Here is a 20,237-nt window from a genome sequence, read left to right as displayed (position 1 = left end):
CCTGTAAGTAAACACGCCACCAAGATGCTGGACCAGCTTTAACTTCCGGATCAGGCGCAAGGGCAGGCCAGCTGAGAGCTAATTACAATAGTCTAGCTCTGGGAGGTGACCAAGTGGCGTAAGGGACTCACAGTGGGCCAGGTCCGGGCTTTGGGAGAGGAAGGGGCCAGTCAGTCGGGCCTGGACCTGGAGGTGTGGAAGATGGAGGGGTTCATGGGCTCTTCAGATAGCCCATGGACTACAAATCTCATCAGCCCCTGCCAGGATGGCCAATTGGCCATGGTGACAGGGGCTGATGGGATTTGTAGTCCATGAATATCTGGAGAGCCGCAGGTTGCAGACCCCTGAGTTATGGGATGAAAATATTTTTATTTCGTCAGGATGTGTATGGGGATCTCCTTTAAGATTCTTATTTAATTTCTATTTATTTGCATTTTGTTTCTTGCATGGTTTAAGATTTCATCTCTCAGAAGTTTCTTTGTGAAGACAACCACAATATACCTTGGAGTTTTCTTTATCTTTGCCATTCTCAAATTGACTCTGAAGATTCTGTCAATATTGGAATCTATTTCTGCTTGACTCCACTCTAGAAAAGTAGCCACTGCTTTGCTTATCAACTCTCTTGTATTTTCTTCATCACCCTCAGCGCACCCTCTGAAGCGCAGTGTTGCTTCTCCTTAAGTTTTAAGTCCATAACCCATTCGGTCAGCCATATCTTCCAGTTCTCCTCTGAGCACTCCAGTTCTGGCATCTAGGGATCTTACAGTGTCTTTAGTACATTTCAAGTCTTGCTTAAGCTCTTTAATGACCTCTTCCATCTTCTTAAGGTGGTTCAGGTCCTGTTTGACTTTTTGTAGTTCTACTTCCAGTTTGTTGAATCTATTTTCAATTTTACTAAAGCTGTCCTCTTCATGAAAACAAGTTGTTAGTTCCAGGAGTTCTTCTAATTTTGCATTGGTATCAGAACCATTTTTGTCAGGGATTTTTATCTCCAAAACATTATTTCTGTTATTCCTGGTCGCCATTATTCAGGCTCAAAGTGGGACTCTGTTCTGCCACTCTGTTGAAGGATTGCATTTCTCTAGTGCAGTGGTTCTCAACCTGGGGGTCGGGACCCCTCTGGGGGTCGAACGACCCTTTCACAGGCGTCACCTAAGACTCTCTGCATCTGTGTTCTCCATCTGTAAAATGGATAAATGTTAGGGTTGGGGGTCACCACAACATGAGGAACTGTATTAAAGGGTCGCGGCATTAGGAAGGTTGAGAACCACTGCTCTAGTGCCTTAAATCACTGTCAAAAACTGTTCCCCTTTGCTTAAGAAGCAGGTTCTGTCTCCAAGCTTCTTCTGGGTTAACTTTGGAGCCTTCTAACAACCAATATATTTGGTTAAATTGCAATCAGTTAGCTCTGTTTCAAACAGCCTGCTCTGGTTTACCCTCTGACTTTAGTATTTATTTACTCTATATTTTATAAACTTTGCAGAGAGAGGTTTCCCATTCTTGTTTCATACTGGGCAAGCCTCTCCAGCTTCTCTCTGTCTTCTAAAGTTTCTTCCAATTGTTTCACAATTAATTCAACCTAATACAGTTCTCGTTAGCTACAATTTTCTCAAGCACTTGTAGAGAGTTGAAATACCTCTTGAGAAATTCTTTGAGTCTGAGCTCTTCCGCTTGCCTAAAAGTTAATTTTCTCCCGTTTTTCAGTGCAGGAAGCAGTTTGAAACTCTCTGCCAGCTCGCCACCACCATACTACCCCACAACAGATGGACAGCTTCCTCCTTGATCTTCTCACTCTTCCTGGTTAGCTTCTCTGCGGGGCCTTTGGAAGGCTTTTGTACATTATTTCTTCCCCCCCCCCCATTTTAGGGGGAACTGTGGCTTTCTGGCTTGGAAATTTGAGTTGGTTGGGGGGTTGCTGGAACGACCGGCTTCTTCATGATCCAAACCAGAAGTCCACCAAGACATCTAATGGTGTCTGCTGCTCCAAGTCACAAAACACCAGTGGTGATGCGCCTGTGAGCTGGTTAGTGCTTCTTTAAACATGCGGAGAAAGCAAATCAAAGGCTCAGTTGGTCTCCAAGCTTTGGTGACTCTCCAACACTGGCACCAACTCTATGGGCAGCACTTTGAAGAATGAGTACACTGCATATGGGAAAGTTGGGAGTGACAAGTCTGGGATCAAAGGCATCACAAGATAGTTCCCTGTGTCGGTTTTCAGATGCTCTTGAAGGCTGCCCCCTACTTCAATCTATTTCCACATGAGCACTCAAAAGTGTCTTACTTTCTGTGTGTACTTTGATGCCATTGAAGACTGCCACTGAGACAGAATCTCTTTCCAAACTCTCAGCACTCAAAATGTTTTTTACTTTCTGTGGGTTTTTTGATGCCGTTGAAGACTGCCACTTCGACTGAATCTCTTTTGACAATTTGGACACTCAAAAGGTTTCTCCCCAGTATGGGTTCTTTGATGCACTTGAAGATTGCCACTCTGACTAAATCTCTTCCCACACTCAGAGCACTCAAAAGGTTTGTCCCCTGTGTGGGTTCGTAGATGCTGTTGAAGACTACCATTGTAACGGAATCTCTTTCCACACTCTGAGCACTCAAACAGTTTGTCCCCTGTGTGGGTTCGTAGATGCTGCTGAAGACTACCACTGTAAGGGAATCTCTTTCCACACTCTGAACACTCAAAAGGCTTCTCTCCTGTGTGGGTTCTTTGATGCAGTTGAAGAATGCTACTGAGACTGAACCTCTTTCCACAGACTGAGCACTCAAAAGGTTTCTCTCCTGTGTGGGTTCGAAGATGGTATTGCAGACTGCCACTCTGAATGAATCTCTTTCCACACTCTGAGCACTGAAAAGGCTTCTCTCCCGTGTGGGTTCTTTGATGCAGTTGAAGACTGCTGCTCTGACTAAATCTTTTTCCACACTCTGGGCACTCAAAATATTTCTCCCCGGTGTGGGTTCTGTGATGCCGTTGAAGATCGCCACTACAACTGAATCCCTTTCCACAGTCTGAACACTCAAAAGGTTTCTCCCCAGTGTGGGTTCTTTGATGCACTTGAAGATTGCTGCTCGCTCTGAATCTCTTTCCACACTCAGAGCATTCAAAAGGTTTCTCCCCTGTGTGGGTTCTTTGATGCAGTTGAAGATTGCAACTCTGACTGAATTTCTTTCCACACTCTAAGCACTCGAACGGTTTCTCCCCTGTGTGAGTTCTGTGATGCCGTTGAAGATCGCCACTACAATTGAATCCCTTGCCACAGTCTGAACACTCAAAATGTTTCTCTCCTGTGTGTGTTCTTTGATGCAGATGAAGACATCTACTTTGACTAAATCTCTTTCCACACTCTGAACACTCAAAACGTTTCTCTCCTGCATGGGTTTCTAGATGCAGTTGAAGATCACCACTTTGACTGAATTTCTTTCCACACTGAGAGCATTTAAAAGGTATCTCCTCTTTAAGAATTCTTAGATGTTGTTGAAGATCGACAGTGCTATTGAATCTCTTTCCACATTTATGTGGGTCACCATCAAAGAAATTATTTCCATTCACGAAGCAGGGAAATGTCTTCTCTCCTGAATGGTCACTATTCTTGTGTTGAATGAGATTTGAATTCTCTAAGAACTGCTTGCCACACTCTGAGTAATAATACCCCCCCCCCCCCCCCCACCCCCCCCCCCCCCCACCCCCCCCCCCCCACATCCCCCGCCCCCCCCAACCGCCCCCCCCCCCCCCACCCCCCCCCCCCCCCACCCCCCCCCCCCCCCCCCCCCCCCCCCCCACGCCCCGCCCCCCCCCCGGAACCCCCCCCCCCCCCCCCCCCCCCCCCCCCCCACCCCCCCCCAAAGCCCTCCCCCCCCCCCCCCCCCCCCCCCCCCCCCCCCCCTCCCCCCCCCCCCCCCACCCCCCCCCACACCCCTCCACCCCTTAGCCCCCCCCTCCCCCCCCCCCCCCCCCCACCCCCCCCCCCCCCCCCCCCCCCCCCCCCCCACCCCCCCCCCCCCCCACCCCCCCCCCCCCCCACCCCCCCCCCCCCCCACCCCCCCCCCCCCCCACCCCCCCCCCCCCCCACCCCCCCCCCCCCCCACCCCCCCCCCCCCCCACCCCCCCCCCCCCCCACCCCCCCCCCCCCCCACCCCCCCCCCCCCCCACCCCCCCCCCCCCCCACCCCCCCCCCCCCCCACCCCCCCCCCCCCCCACCCCCCCCCCCCCCCACCCCCCCCCCCCCCCACCCCCCCCCCCCCCCACCCCCCCCCCCCCCCACCCCCCCCCCCCCCCACCCCCCCCCCCCCCCACCCCCCCCCCCCCCCACCCCCCCCCCCCCCCACCCCCCCCCCCCCCCACCCCCCCCCCCCCCCACCCCCCCCCCCCCCCACCCCCCCCCCCCCCCACCCCCCCCCCCCCCCACCCCCCCCCCCCCCCACCCCCCCCCCCCCCCACCCCCCCCCCCCCCCACCCCCCCCCCCCCCCACCCCCCCCCCCCCCCACCCCCCCCCCCCCCCACCCCCCCCCCCCCCCACCCCCCCCCCCCCCCACCCCCCCCCCCCCCCACCCCCCCCCCCCCCCACCCCCCCCCCCCCCCACCCCCCCCCCCCCCCACCCCCCCCCCCCCCCACCCCCCCCCCCCCCCACCCCCCCCCCCCCCCACCCCCCCCCCCCCCCACCCCCCCCCCCCCCCACCCCCCCCCCCCCCCACCCCCCCCCCCCCCCACCCCCCCCCCCCCCCACCCCCCCCCCCCCCCACCCCCCCCCCCCCCCACCCCCCCCCCCCCCCACCCCCCCCCCCCCCCACCCCCCCCCCCCCCCACCCCCCCCCCCCCCCACCCCCCCCCCCCCCCACCCCCCCCCCCCCCCACCCCCCCCCCCCCCCACCCCCCCCCCCCCCCACCCCCCCCCCCCCCCACCCCCCCCCCCCCCCACCCCCCCCCCCCCCCACCCCCCCCCCCCCCCACCCCCCCCCCCCCCCACCCCCCCCCCCCCCCACCCCCCCCCCCCCCCACCCCCCCCCCCCCCCACCCCCCCCCCCCCCCACCCCCCCCCCCCCCCACCCCCCCCCCCCCCCACCCCCCCCCCCCCCCACCCCCCCCCCCCCCCACCCCCCCCCCCCCCCACCCCCCCCCCCCCCCACCCCCCCCCCCCCCCACCCCCCCCCCCCCCCACCCCCCCCCCCCCCCACCCCCCCCCCCCCCCACCCCCCCCCCCCCCCACCCCCCCCCCCCCCCACCCCCCCCCCCCCCCACCCCCCCCCCCCCCCACCCCCCCCCCCCCCCACCCCCCCCCCCCCCCACCCCCCCCCCCCCCCACCCCCCCCCCCCCCCACCCCCCCCCCCCCCCACCCCCCCCCCCCCCCACCCCCCCCCCCCCCCACCCCCCCCCCCCCCCACCCCCCCCCCCCCCCACCCCCCCCCCCCCCCACCCCCCCCCCCCCCCACCCCCCCCCCCCCCCACCCCCCCCCCCCCCCACCCCCCCCCCCCCCCACCCCCCCCCCCCCCCACCCCCCCCCCCCCCCACCCCCCCCCCCCCCCACCCCCCCCCCCCCCCACCCCCCCCCCCCCCCACCCCCCCCCCCCCCCACCCCCCCCCCCCCCCACCCCCCCCCCCCCCCACCCCCCCCCCCCCCCACCCCCCCCCCCCCCCACCCCCCCCCCCCCCCACCCCCCCCCCCCCCCACCCCCCCCCCCCCCCACCCCCCCCCCCCCCCACCCCCCCCCCCCCCCACCCCCCCCCCCCCCCACCCCCCCCCCCCCCCACCCCCCCCCCCCCCCACCCCCCCCCCCCCCCACCCCCCCCCCCCCCCACCCCCCCCCCCCCCCACCCCCCCCCCCCCCCACCCCCCCCCCCCCCCACCCCCCCCCCCCCCCACCCCCCCCCCCCCCCACCCCCCCCCCCCCCCACCCCCCCCCCCCCCCACCCCCCCCCCCCCCCACCCCCCCCCCCCCCCACCCCCCCCCCCCCCCACCCCCCCCCCCCCCCACCCCCCCCCCCCCCCACCCCCCCCCCCCCCCACCCCCCCCCCCCCCCACCCCCCCCCCCCCCCACCCCCCCCCCCCCCCACCCCCCCCCCCCCCCACCCCCCCCCCCCCCCACCCCCCCCCCCCCCCACCCCCCCCCCCCCCCACCCCCCCCCCCCCCCACCCCCCCCCCCCCCCACCCCCCCCCCCCCCCACCCCCCCCCCCCCCCACCCCCCCCCCCCCCCACCCCCCCCCCCCCCCACCCCCCCCCCCCCCCACCCCCCCCCCCCCCCACCCCCCCCCCCCCCCACCCCCCCCCCCCCCCACCCCCCCCCCCCCCCACCCCCCCCCCCCCCCACCCCCCCCCCCCCCCACCCCCCCCCCCCCCCACCCCCCCCCCCCCCCACCCCCCCCCCCCCCCACCCCCCCCCCCCCCCACCCCCCCCCCCCCCCACCCCCCCCCCCCCCCACCCCCCCCCCCCCCCACCCCCCCCCCCCCCCACCCCCCCCCCCCCCCACCCCCCCCCCCCCCCACCCCCCCCCCCCCCCACCCCCCCCCCCCCCCACCCCCCCCCCCCCCCACCCCCCCCCCCCCCCACCCCCCCCCCCCCCCACCCCCCCCCCCCCCCACCCCCCCCCCCCCCCACCCCCCCCCCCCCCCACCCCCCCCCCCCCCCACCCCCCCCCCCCCCCACCCCCCCCCCCCCCCACCCCCCCCCCCCCCCACCCCCCCCCCCCCCCACCCCCCCCCCCCCCCACCCCCCCCCCCCCCCACCCCCCCCCCCCCCCACCCCCCCCCCCCCCCACCCCCCCCCCCCCCCACCCCCCCCCCCCCCCACCCCCCCCCCCCCCCACCCCCCCCCCCCCCCACCCCCCCCCCCCCCCACCCCCCCCCCCCCCCACCCCCCCCCCCCCCCACCCCCCCCCCCCCCCACCCCCCCCCCCCCCCACCCCCCCCCCCCCCCACCCCCCCCCCCCCCCACCCCCCCCCCCCCCCACCCCCCCCCCCCCCCACCCCCCCCCCCCCCCACCCCCCCCCCCCCCCACCCCCCCCCCCCCCCACCCCCCCCCCCCCCCACCCCCCCCCCCCCCCACCCCCCCCCCCCCCCACCCCCCCCCCCCCCCACCCCCCCCCCCCCCCACCCCCCCCCCCCCCCACCCCCCCCCCCCCCCACCCCCCCCCCCCCCCACCCCCCCCCCCCCCCACCCCCCCCCCCCCCCACCCCCCCCCCCCCCCACCCCCCCCCCCCCCCACCCCCCCCCCCCCCCACCCCCCCCCCCCCCCACCCCCCCCCCCCCCCACCCCCCCCCCCCCCCACCCCCCCCCCCCCCCACCCCCCCCCCCCCCCACCCCCCCCCCCCCCCACCCCCCCCCCCCCCCACCCCCCCCCCCCCCCACCCCCCCCCCCCCCCACCCCCCCCCCCCCCCACCCCCCCCCCCCCCCACCCCCCCCCCCCCCCACCCCCCCCCCCCCCCACCCCCCCCCCCCCCCACCCCCCCCCCCCCCCACCCCCCCCCCCCCCCACCCCCCCCCCCCCCCACCCCCCCCCCCCCCCACCCCCCCCCCCCCCCACCCCCCCCCCCCCCCACCCCCCCCCCCCCCCACCCCCCCCCCCCCCCACCCCCCCCCCCCCCCACCCCCCCCCCCCCCCACCCCCCCCCCCCCCCACCCCCCCCCCCCCCCACCCCCCCCCCCCCCCACCCCCCCCCCCCCCCACCCCCCCCCCCCCCCACCCCCCCCCCCCCCCACCCCCCCCCCCCCCCACCCCCCCCCCCCCCCACCCCCCCCCCCCCCCACCCCCCCCCCCCCCCACCCCCCCCCCCCCCCACCCCCCCCCCCCCCCACCCCCCCCCCCCCCCACCCCCCCCCCCCCCCACCCCCCCCCCCCCCCACCCCCCCCCCCCCCCACCCCCCCCCCCCCCCACCCCCCCCCCCCCCCACCCCCCCCCCCCCCCACCCCCCCCCCCCCCCACCCCCCCCCCCCCCCACCCCCCCCCCCCCCCACCCCCCCCCCCCCCCACCCCCCCCCCCCCCCACCCCCCCCCCCCCCCACCCCCCCCCCCCCCCACCCCCCCCCCCCCCCACCCCCCCCCCCCCCCACCCCCCCCCCCCCCCACCCCCCCCCCCCCCCACCCCCCCCCCCCCCCACCCCCCCCCCCCCCCACCCCCCCCCCCCCCCACCCCCCCCCCCCCCCACCCCCCCCCCCCCCCACCCCCCCCCCCCCCCACCCCCCCCCCCCCCCACCCCCCCCCCCCCCCACCCCCCCCCCCCCCCACCCCCCCCCCCCCCCACCCCCCCCCCCCCCCACCCCCCCCCCCCCCCACCCCCCCCCCCCCCCACCCCCCCCCCCCCCCACCCCCCCCCCCCCCCACCCCCCCCCCCCCCCACCCCCCCCCCCCCCCACCCCCCCCCCCCCCCACCCCCCCCCCCCCCCACCCCCCCCCCCCCCCACCCCCCCCCCCCCCCACCCCCCCCCCCCCCCACCCCCCCCCCCCCCCACCCCCCCCCCCCCCCACCCCCCCCCCCCCCCACCCCCCCCCCCCCCCACCCCCCCCCCCCCCCACCCCCCCCCCCCCCCACCCCCCCCCCCCCCCACCCCCCCCCCCCCCCACCCCCCCCCCCCCCCACCCCCCCCCCCCCCCACCCCCCCCCCCCCCCACCCCCCCCCCCCCCCACCCCCCCCCCCCCCCACCCCCCCCCCCCCCCACCCCCCCCCCCCCCCACCCCCCCCCCCCCCCACCCCCCCCCCCCCCCACCCCCCCCCCCCCCCACCCCCCCCCCCCCCCACCCCCCCCCCCCCCCACCCCCCCCCCCCCCCACCCCCCCCCCCCCCCACCCCCCCCCCCCCCCACCCCCCCCCCCCCCCACCCCCCCCCCCCCCCACCCCCCCCCCCCCCCACCCCCCCCCCCCCCCACCCCCCCCCCCCCCCACCCCCCCCCCCCCCCACCCCCCCCCCCCCCCACCCCCCCCCCCCCCCACCCCCCCCCCCCCCCACCCCCCCCCCCCCCCACCCCCCCCCCCCCCCACCCCCCCCCCCCCCCACCCCCCCCCCCCCCCACCCCCCCCCCCCCCCACCCCCCCCCCCCCCCACCCCCCCCCCCCCCCACCCCCCCCCCCCCCCACCCCCCCCCCCCCCCACCCCCCCCCCCCCCCACCCCCCCCCCCCCCCACCCCCCCCCCCCCCCACCCCCCCCCCCCCCCACCCCCCCCCCCCCCCACCCCCCCCCCCCCCCACCCCCCCCCCCCCCCACCCCCCCCCCCCCCCACCCCCCCCCCCCCCCACCCCCCCCCCCCCCCACCCCCCCCCCCCCCCACCCCCCCCCCCCCCCACCCCCCCCCCCCCCCACCCCCCCCCCCCCCCACCCCCCCCCCCCCCCACCCCCCCCCCCCCCCACCCCCCCCCCCCCCCACCCCCCCCCCCCCCCACCCCCCCCCCCCCCCACCCCCCCCCCCCCCCACCCCCCCCCCCCCCCACCCCCCCCCCCCCCCACCCCCCCCCCCCCCCACCCCCCCCCCCCCCCACCCCCCCCCCCCCCCACCCCCCCCCCCCCCCACCCCCCCCCCCCCCCACCCCCCCCCCCCCCCACCCCCCCCCCCCCCCACCCCCCCCCCCCCCCACCCCCCCCCCCCCCCACCCCCCCCCCCCCCCACCCCCCCCCCCCCCCACCCCCCCCCCCCCCCACCCCCCCCCCCCCCCACCCCCCCCCCCCCCCACCCCCCCCCCCCCCCACCCCCCCCCCCCCCCACCCCCCCCCCCCCCCACCCCCCCCCCCCCCCACCCCCCCCCCCCCCCACCCCCCCCCCCCCCCACCCCCCCCCCCCCCCACCCCCCCCCCCCCCCACCCCCCCCCCCCCCCACCCCCCCCCCCCCCCACCCCCCCCCCCCCCCACCCCCCCCCCCCCCCACCCCCCCCCCCCCCCACCCCCCCCCCCCCCCACCCCCCCCCCCCCCCACCCCCCCCCCCCCCCACCCCCCCCCCCCCCCACCCCCCCCCCCCCCCACCCCCCCCCCCCCCCACCCCCCCCCCCCCCCACCCCCCCCCCCCCCCACCCCCCCCCCCCCCCACCCCCCCCCCCCCCCACCCCCCCCCCCCCCCACCCCCCCCCCCCCCCACCCCCCCCCCCCCCCACCCCCCCCCCCCCCCACCCCCCCCCCCCCCCACCCCCCCCCCCCCCCACCCCCCCCCCCCCCCACCCCCCCCCCCCCCCACCCCCCCCCCCCCCCACCCCCCCCCCCCCCCACCCCCCCCCCCCCCCACCCCCCCCCCCCCCCACCCCCCCCCCCCCCCACCCCCCCCCCCCCCCACCCCCCCCCCCCCCCACCCCCCCCCCCCCCCACCCCCCCCCCCCCCCACCCCCCCCCCCCCCCACCCCCCCCCCCCCCCACCCCCCCCCCCCCCCACCCCCCCCCCCCCCCACCCCCCCCCCCCCCCACCCCCCCCCCCCCCCACCCCCCCCCCCCCCCACCCCCCCCCCCCCCCACCCCCCCCCCCCCCCACCCCCCCCCCCCCCCACCCCCCCCCCCCCCCACCCCCCCCCCCCCCCACCCCCCCCCCCCCCCACCCCCCCCCCCCCCCACCCCCCCCCCCCCCCACCCCCCCCCCCCCCCACCCCCCCCCCCCCCCACCCCCCCCCCCCCCCACCCCCCCCCCCCCCCACCCCCCCCCCCCCCCACCCCCCCCCCCCCCCACCCCCCCCCCCCCCCACCCCCCCCCCCCCCCACCCCCCCCCCCCCCCACCCCCCCCCCCCCCCACCCCCCCCCCCCCCCACCCCCCCCCCCCCCCACCCCCCCCCCCCCCCACCCCCCCCCCCCCCCACCCCCCCCCCCCCCCACCCCCCCCCCCCCCCACCCCCCCCCCCCCCCACCCCCCCCCCCCCCCACCCCCCCCCCCCCCCACCCCCCCCCCCCCCCACCCCCCCCCCCCCCCACCCCCCCCCCCCCCCACCCCCCCCCCCCCCCACCCCCCCCCCCCCCCACCCCCCCCCCCCCCCACCCCCCCCCCCCCCCACCCCCCCCCCCCCCCACCCCCCCCCCCCCCCACCCCCCCCCCCCCCCACCCCCCCCCCCCCCCACCCCCCCCCCCCCCCACCCCCCCCCCCCCCCACCCCCCCCCCCCCCCACCCCCCCCCCCCCCCACCCCCCCCCCCCCCCACCCCCCCCCCCCCCCACCCCCCCCCCCCCCCACCCCCCCCCCCCCCCACCCCCCCCCCCCCCCACCCCCCCCCCCCCCCACCCCCCCCCCCCCCCACCCCCCCCCCCCCCCACCCCCCCCCCCCCCCACCCCCCCCCCCCCCCACCCCCCCCCCCCCCCACCCCCCCCCCCCCCCACCCCCCCCCCCCCCCACCCCCCCCCCCCCCCACCCCCCCCCCCCCCCACCCCCCCCCCCCCCCACCCCCCCCCCCCCCCACCCCCCCCCCCCCCCACCCCCCCCCCCCCCCACCCCCCCCCCCCCCCACCCCCCCCCCCCCCCACCCCCCCCCCCCCCCACCCCCCCCCCCCCCCACCCCCCCCCCCCCCCACCCCCCCCCCCCCCCACCCCCCCCCCCCCCCACCCCCCCCCCCCCCCACCCCCCCCCCCCCCCACCCCCCCCCCCCCCCACCCCCCCCCCCCCCCACCCCCCCCCCCCCCCACCCCCCCCCCCCCCCACCCCCCCCCCCCCCCACCCCCCCCCCCCCCCACCCCCCCCCCCCCCCACCCCCCCCCCCCCCCACCCCCCCCCCCCCCCACCCCCCCCCCCCCCCACCCCCCCCCCCCCCCACCCCCCCCCCCCCCCACCCCCCCCCCCCCCCACCCCCCCCCCCCCCCACCCCCCCCCCCCCCCACCCCCCCCCCCCCCCACCCCCCCCCCCCCCCACCCCCCCCCCCCCCCACCCCCCCCCCCCCCCACCCCCCCCCCCCCCCACCCCCCCCCCCCCCCACCCCCCCCCCCCCCCACCCCCCCCCCCCCCCACCCCCCCCCCCCCCCACCCCCCCCCCCCCCCACCCCCCCCCCCCCCCACCCCCCCCCCCCCCCACCCCCCCCCCCCCCCACCCCCCCCCCCCCCCACCCCCCCCCCCCCCCACCCCCCCCCCCCCCCACCCCCCCCCCCCCCCACCCCCCCCCCCCCCCACCCCCCCCCCCCCCCACCCCCCCCCCCCCCCACCCCCCCCCCCCCCCACCCCCCCCCCCCCCCACCCCCCCCCCCCCCCACCCCCCCCCCCCCCCACCCCCCCCCCCCCCCACCCCCCCCCCCCCCCACCCCCCCCCCCCCCCACCCCCCCCCCCCCCCACCCCCCCCCCCCCCCACCCCCCCCCCCCCCCACCCCCCCCCCCCCCCACCCCCCCCCCCCCCCACCCCCCCCCCCCCCCACCCCCCCCCCCCCCCACCCCCCCCCCCCCCCACCCCCCCCCCCCCCCACCCCCCCCCCCCCCCACCCCCCCCCCCCCCCACCCCCCCCCCCCCCCACCCCCCCCCCCCCCCACCCCCCCCCCCCCCCACCCCCCCCCCCCCCCACCCCCCCCCCCCCCCACCCCCCCCCCCCCCCACCCCCCCCCCCCCCCACCCCCCCCCCCCCCCACCCCCCCCCCCCCCCACCCCCCCCCCCCCCCACCCCCCCCCCCCCCCACCCCCCCCCCCCCCCACCCCCCCCCCCCCCCACCCCCCCCCCCCCCCACCCCCCCCCCCCCCCACCCCCCCCCCCCCCCACCCCCCCCCCCCCCCACCCCCCCCCCCCCCCACCCCCCCCCCCCCCCACCCCCCCCCCCCCCCACCCCCCCCCCCCCCCACCCCCCCCCCCCCCCACCCCCCCCCCCCCCCACCCCCCCCCCCCCCCACCCCCCCCCCCCCCCACCCCCCCCCCCCCCCACCCCCCCCCCCCCCCACCCCCCCCCCCCCCCACCCCCCCCCCCCCCCACCCCCCCCCCCCCCCACCCCCCCCCCCCCCCACCCCCCCCCCCCCCCACCCCCCCCCCCCCCCACCCCCCCCCCCCCCCACCCCCCCCCCCCCCCACCCCCCCCCCCCCCCACCCCCCCCCCCCCCCACCCCCCCCCCCCCCCACCCCCCCCCCCCCCCACCCCCCCCCCCCCCCACCCCCCCCCCCCCCCACCCCCCCCCCCCCCCACCCCCCCCCCCCCCCACCCCCCCCCCCCCCCACCCCCCCCCCCCCCCACCCCCCCCCCCCCCCACCCCCCCCCCCCCCCACCCCCCCCCCCCCCCACCCCCCCCCCCCCCCACCCCCCCCCCCCCCCACCCCCCCCCCCCCCCACCCCCCCCCCCCCCCACCCCCCCCCCCCCCCACCCCCCCCCCCCCCCACCCCCCCCCCCCCCCACCCCCCCCCCCCCCCACCCCCCCCCCCCCCCACCCCCCCCCCCCCCCACCCCCCCCCCCCCCCACCCCCCCCCCCCCCCACCCCCCCCCCCCCCCACCCCCCCCCCCCCCCACCCCCCCCCCCCCCCACCCCCCCCCCCCCCCACCCCCCCCCCCCCCCACCCCCCCCCCCCCCCACCCCCCCCCCCCCCCACCCCCCCCCCCCCCCACCCCCCCCCCCCCCCACCCCCCCCCCCCCCCACCCCCCCCCCCCCCCACCCCCCCCCCCCCCCACCCCCCCCCCCCCCCACCCCCCCCCCCCCCCACCCCCCCCCCCCCCCACCCCCCCCCCCCCCCACCCCCCCCCCCCCCCACCCCCCCCCCCCCCCACCCCCCCCCCCCCCCACCCCCCCCCCCCCCCACCCCCCCCCCCCCCCACCCCCCCCCCCCCCCACCCCCCCCCCCCCCCACCCCCCCCCCCCCCCACCCCCCCCCCCCCCCACCCCCCCCCCCCCCCACCCCCCCCCCCCCCCACCCCCCCCCCCCCCCACCCCCCCCCCCCCCCACCCCCCCCCCCCCCCACCCCCCCCCCCCCCCACCCCCCCCCCCCCCCACCCCCCCCCCCCCCCACCCCCCCCCCCCCCCACCCCCCCCCCCCCCCACCCCCCCCCCCCCCCACCCCCCCCCCCCCCCACCCCCCCCCCCCCCCACCCCCCCCCCCCCCCACCCCCCCCCCCCCCCACCCCCCCCCCCCCCCACCCCCCCCCCCCCCCACCCCCCCCCCCCCCCACCCCCCCCCCCCCCCACCCCCCCCCCCCCCCACCCCCCCCCCCCCCCACCCCCCCCCCCCCCCACCCCCCCCCCCCCCCACCCCCCCCCCCCCCCACCCCCCCCCCCCCCCACCCCCCCCCCCCCCCACCCCCCCCCCCCCCCACCCCCCCCCCCCCCCACCCCCCCCCCCCCCCACCCCCCCCCCCCCCCACCCCCCCCCCCCCCCACCCCCCCCCCCCCCCACCCCCCCCCCCCCCCACCCCCCCCCCCCCCCACCCCCCCCCCCCCCCACCCCCCCCCCCCCCCACCCCCCCCCCCCCCCACCCCCCCCCCCCCCCACCCCCCCCCCCCCCCACCCCCCCCCCCCCCCACCCCCCCCCCCCCCCACCCCCCCCCCCCCCCACCCCCCCCCCCCCCCACCCCCCCCCCCCCCCACCCCCCCCCCCCCCCACCCCCCCCCCCCCCCACCCCCCCCCCCCCCCACCCCCCCCCCCCCCCACCCCCCCCCCCCCCCACCCCCCCCCCCCCCCACCCCCCCCCCCCCCCACCCCCCCCCCCCCCCACCCCCCCCCCCCCCCACCCCCCCCCCCCCCCACCCCCCCCCCCCCCCACCCCCCCCCCCCCCCACCCCCCCCCCCCCCCACCCCCCCCCCCCCCCACCCCCCCCCCCCCCCACCCCCCCCCCCCCCCACCCCCCCCCCCCCCCACCCCCCCCCCCCCCCACCCCCCCCCCCCCCCACCCCCCCCCCCCCCCACCCCCCCCCCCCCCCACCCCCCCCCCCCCCCACCCCCCCCCCCCCCCACCCCCCCCCCCCCCCACCCCCCCCCCCCCCCACCCCCCCCCCCCCCCACCCCCCCCCCCCCCCACCCCCCCCCCCCCCCACCCCCCCCCCCCCCCACCCCCCCCCCCCCCCACCCCCCCCCCCCCCCACCCCCCCCCCCCCCCACCCCCCCCCCCCCCCACCCCCCCCCCCCCCCACCCCCCCCCCCCCCCACCCCCCCCCCCCCCCACCCCCCCCCCCCCCCACCCCCCCCCCCCCCCACCCCCCCCCCCCCCCACCCCCCCCCCCCCCCACCCCCCCCCCCCCCCACCCCCCCCCCCCCCCACCCCCCCCCCCCCCCACCCCCCCCCCCCCCCACCCCCCCCCCCCCCCACCCCCCCCCCCCCCCACCCCCCCCCCCCCCCACCCCCCCCCCCCCCCACCCCCCCCCCCCCCCACCCCCCCCCCCCCCCACCCCCCCCCCCCCCCACCCCCCCCCCCCCCCACCCCCCCCCCCCCCCACCCCCCCCCCCCCCCACCCCCCCCCCCCCCCACCCCCCCCCCCCCCCACCCCCCCCCCCCCCCACCCCCCCCCCCCCCCACCCCCCCCCCCCCCCACCCCCCCCCCCCCCCACCCCCCCCCCCCCCCACCCCCCCCCCCCCCCACCCCCCCCCCCCCCCACCCCCCCCCCCCCCCACCCCCCCCCCCCCCCACCCCCCCCCCCCCCCACCCCCCCCCCCCCCCACCCCCCCCCCCCCCCACCCCCCCCCCCCCCCACCCCCCCCCCCCCCCACCCCCCCCCCCCCCCACCCCCCCCCCCCCCCACCCCCCCCCCCCCCCACCCCCCCCCCCCCCCACCCCCCCCCCCCCCCACCCCCCCCCCCCCCCACCCCCCCCCCCCCCCACCCCCCCCCCCCCCCACCCCCCCCCCCCCCCACCCCCCCCCCCCCCCACCCCCCCCCCCCCCCACCCCCCCCCCCCCCCACCCCCCCCCCCCCCCACCCCCCCCCCCCCCCACCCCCCCCCCCCCCCACCCCCCCCCCCCCCCACCCCCCCCCCCCCCCACCCCCCCCCCCCCCCACCCCCCCCCCCCCCCACCCCCCCCCCCCCCCACCCCCCCCCCCCCCCACCCCCCCCCCCCCCCACCCCCCCCCCCCCCCACCCCCCCCCCCCCCCACCCCCCCCCCCCCCCACCCCCCCCCCCCCCCACCCCCCCCCCCCCCCACCCCCCCCCCCCCCCACCCCCCCCCCCCCCCACCCCCCCCCCCCCCCACCCCCCCCCCCCCCCACCCCCCCCCCCCCCCACCCCCCCCCCCCCCCACCCCCCCCCCCCCCCACCCCCCCCCCCCCCCACCCCCCCCCCCCCCCACCCCCCCCCCCCCCCACCCCCCCCCCCCCCCACCCCCCCCCCCCCCCACCCCCCCCCCCCCCCACCCCCCCCCCCCCCCACCCCCCCCCCCCCCCACCCCCCCCCCCCCCCACCCCCCCCCCCCCCCACCCCCCCCCCCCCCCACCCCCCCCCCCCCCCACCCCCCCCCCCCCCCACCCCCCCCCCCCCCCACCCCCCCCCCCCCCCACCCCCCCCCCCCCCCACCCCCCCCCCCCCCCACCCCCCCCCCCCCCCACCCCCCCCCCCCCCCACCCCCCCCCCCCCCCACCCCCCCCCCCCCCCACCCCCCCCCCCCCCCACCCCCCCCCCCCCCCACCCCCCCCCCCCCCCACCCCCCCCCCCCCCCACCCCCCCCCCCCCCCACCCCCCCCCCCCCCCACCCCCCCCCCCCCCCACCCCCCCCCCCCCCCACCCCCCCCCCCCCCCACCCCCCCCCCCCCCCACCCCCCCCCCCCCCCACCCCCCCCCCCCCCCACCCCCCCCCCCCCCCACCCCCCCCCCCCCCCACCCCCCCCCCCCCCCACCCCCCCCCCCCCCCACCCCCCCCCCCCCCCACCCCCCCCCCCCCCCACCCCCCCCCCCCCCCACCCCCCCCCCCCCCCACCCCCCCCCCCCCCCACCCCCCCCCCCCCCCACCCCCCCCCCCCCCCACCCCCCCCCCCCCCCACCCCCCCCCCCCCCCACCCCCCCCCCCCCCCACCCCCCCCCCCCCCCACCCCCCCCCCCCCCCACCCCCCCCCCCCCCCACCCCCCCCCCCCCCCACCCCCCCCCCCCCCCACCCCCCCCCCCCCCCACCCCCCCCCCCCCCCACCCCCCCCCCCCCCCACCCCCCCCCCCCCCCACCCCCCCCCCCCCCCACCCCCCCCCCCCCCCACCCCCCCCCCCCCCCACCCCCCCCCCCCCCCACCCCCCCCCCCCCCCACCCCCCCCCCCCCCCACCCCCCCCCCCCCCCACCCCCCCCCCCCCCCACCCCCCCCCCCCCCCACCCCCCCCCCCCCCCACCCCCCCCCCCCCCCACCCCCCCCCCCCCCCACCCCCCCCCCCCCCCACCCCCCCCCCCCCCCACCCCCCCCCCCCCCCACCCCCCCCCCCCCCCACCCCCCCCCCCCCCCACCCCCCCCCCCCCCCACCCCCCCCCCCCCCCACCCCCCCCCCCCCCCACCCCCCCCCCCCCCCACCCCCCCCCCCCCCCACCCCCCCCCCCCCCCACCCCCCCCCCCCCCCACCCCCCCCCCCCCCCACCCCCCCCCCCCCCCACCCCCCCCCCCCCCCACCCCCCCCCCCCCCCACCCCCCCCCCCCCCCACCCCCCCCCCCCCCCACCCCCCCCCCCCCCCACCCCCCCCCCCCCCCACCCCCCCCCCCCCCCACCCCCCCCCCCCCCCACCCCCCCCCCCCCCCACCCCCCCCCCCCCCCACCCCCCCCCCCCCCCACCCCCCCCCCCCCCCACCCCCCCCCCCCCCCACCCCCCCCCCCCCCCACCCCCCCCCCCCCCCACCCCCCCCCCCCCCCACCCCCCCCCCCCCCCACCCCCCCCCCCCCCCACCCCCCCCCCCCCCCACCCCCCCCCCCCCCCACCCCCCCCCCCCCCCACCCCCCCCCCCCCCCACCCCCCCCCCCCCCCACCCCCCCCCCCCCCCACCCCCCCCCCCCCCCACCCCCCCCCCCCCCCACCCCCCCCCCCCCCCACCCCCCCCCCCCCCCACCCCCCCCCCCCCCCACCCCCCCCCCCCCCCACCCCCCCCCCCCCCCACCCCCCCCCCCCCCCACCCCCCCCCCCCCCCACCCCCCCCCCCCCCCACCCCCCCCCCCCCCCACCCCCCCCCCCCCCCACCCCCCCCCCCCCCCACCCCCCCCCCCCCCCACCCCCCCCCCCCCCCACCCCCCCCCCCCCCCACCCCCCCCCCCCCCCACCCCCCCCCCCCCCCACCCCCCCCCCCCCCCACCCCCCCCCCCCCCCACCCCCCCCCCCCCCCACCCCCCCCCCCCCCCACCCCCCCCCCCCCCCACCCCCCCCCCCCCCCACCCCCCCCCCCCCCCACCCCCCCCCCCCCCCACCCCCCCCCCCCCCCACCCCCCCCCCCCCCCACCCCCCCCCCCCCCCACCCCCCCCCCCCCCCACCCCCCCCCCCCCCCACCCCCCCCCCCCCCCACCCCCCCCCCCCCCCACCCCCCCCCCCCCCCACCCCCCCCCCCCCCCACCCCCCCCCCCCCCCACCCCCCCCCCCCCCCACCCCCCCCCCCCCCCACCCCCCCCCCCCCCCACCCCCCCCCCCCCCCACCCCCCCCCCCCCCCACCCCCCCCCCCCCCCACCCCCCCCCCCCCCCACCCCCCCCCCCCCCCACCCCCCCCCCCCCCCACCCCCCCCCCCCCCCACCCCCCCCCCCCCCCACCCCCCCCCCCCCCCACCCCCCCCCCCCCCCACCCCCCCCCCCCCCCACCCCCCCCCCCCCCCACCCCCCCCCCCCCCCACCCCCCCCCCCCCCCACCCCCCCCACCAGTGTGGAAAGAGCTTCCTTTGTGGTACAGAGCTCATTAGACACCAAAGAATCCATATAGGAGAGAAACTGTATAGCTGCTCAGACTGTGGCAATAGATTCTCAGAGAATTCAGATCTTGTTCAACACACGAGTTCCCACTACCCGGGCGGGAAGACAGTTATCTGCTCAGCAAGTGAAAATAATTTATCTGATGGAAAGGCATATAAATGTGGAAAGAGATTCCATAGTAGTTTTGATCTTCAACAGCATCTACAAACCCACACAGGGGAGAAACCTTTTAAATGCTCAGTGTGTGAAAATAAATTCAGTCAGAGTTTTGATCTTCAACTGCATCAGAGAATCCACAGAAGAGAGAAGTCTGCTGAGTGCTCAGAGTGTGGAAAGAGATTCAGTCACAGTGGCAGCCTTCAAGTGCATCAAAGAACCCACACTGGGGAGAAACCTTTTGAGTGCTCAGAGTGTGGAAAAAGATTCAGTCATAGTGGCAATCTTCAAGTGCACCTACGAACCCATACGGGGGAGCAACCTTTTGAGTGCTCACAGTGCAGAAAGAGGTTCAGTCACAGTGGCAGCCTTCAAGTGCATCAAAGAACGCACACTGGGGAGAAACCTTTTAAGTGCTCAGAGTGTGGAAAAAGATTTAGTCACAGTGGCAGTTTTCAAAAGCATTTAAGAACCCACACAAGAGAAAAAGCTTTTGAGTGCTCAGAGTGTGGAAACCGATTCAGTCACAGATATAATCTTCAACTGCATCAAAGAACCCACACTGAAGAGAAACCTTTTGAGTGCTCAGAGTGTGGAAAGAGCTTTAGTCAGAGTGGCAGCCTTCAAGTGCATCAAAGAACCCACACTGGGGAGAAACCTTTTGAGTGCTCAGAGTGTGGAAAGAGATTCAGTCATAGTGGCAATCTTCACAATCATTTAAGAACCCACACTGGAGAGAAACCTTTTGAGTGCCCTCATTGTGCCAAGAGATTCAGTCAAAGTGGCCATCTTCAACTGCATCAAAAAACGCACAGTGGGGAGAAACCTTTTGAAAGTGGATAGATATTTAGTGACAATGACTATTTTCAAAATCATTTAAGAACCCACACAGGGAAGAAACCTTTTGAATGCACATAGTGCAGAAAGAGCTTCATTCAAAGTGGCAGTCTTCAACTGCATGAAAGAATCCACATAGGGGAGCAACCTTCTGAGTGCTCAGAGTGTGGAAGGAGCTTCATTCAGAATGGCAGTCTTCAACTGCACTGAGGAATTTACAGGGGGAAACCTTTTTGAGTGCTCAGAGTGTAGAAAGAGGTTTACTACTAGTGGAGAACTTCAAAAGCATTTCAGAACCCATACAGGGAGAATCATTTCGAGTGCTCCGAGTATGGAAAGAGATTCAGGTAGAGATTCCCTCACAGTGACTATCTATTTTTGGCACCTGTTTTTGCAGCATTTATAGTCTTAACAAAAATGTAAATTTGTATAATAATCTGCCTTCTTCTGGACCTACTTTGTAGTAGAATGCTCCATAGGGTCCTAGTGCCAACCAAGTTTAGGTAGGCACTAGAA

The 20,237-nt window shown here is 80.8% G+C and overlaps 2 protein-coding genes across 10 annotated transcripts in view; both read right to left on the bottom strand.

Annotated features, from left to right (window-relative positions):
- Nucleotides 1–20,237, bottom strand: part of LOC125428526 (zinc finger protein 420-like) — an 815,993-nt gene that overhangs the window by 58,195 nt on the left and 737,561 nt on the right. The gene's annotated exons all lie outside the window — the stretch shown is intronic.
- Nucleotides 286–3,658, bottom strand: LOC125429291 (zinc finger protein OZF-like; the record flags this gene model as incomplete). The annotated part of the gene is made up of 2 exons (XM_048490279.1): nt 286–2,977; nt 3,062–3,658. Coding segments are annotated over 2 exons (1,212 nt in total), but the record flags the coding sequence as incomplete, so codon positions are not given.

Source organism: Sphaerodactylus townsendi, linkage group LG03 (genome assembly GCF_021028975.2).
Source record: "Sphaerodactylus townsendi isolate TG3544 linkage group LG03, MPM_Stown_v2.3, whole genome shotgun sequence".
NCBI classification, from domain to species: Eukaryota; Metazoa; Chordata; class Lepidosauria; order Squamata; family Sphaerodactylidae; genus Sphaerodactylus; species Sphaerodactylus townsendi.
This window is presented reverse-complemented; position numbering and strand designations above follow the sequence as displayed.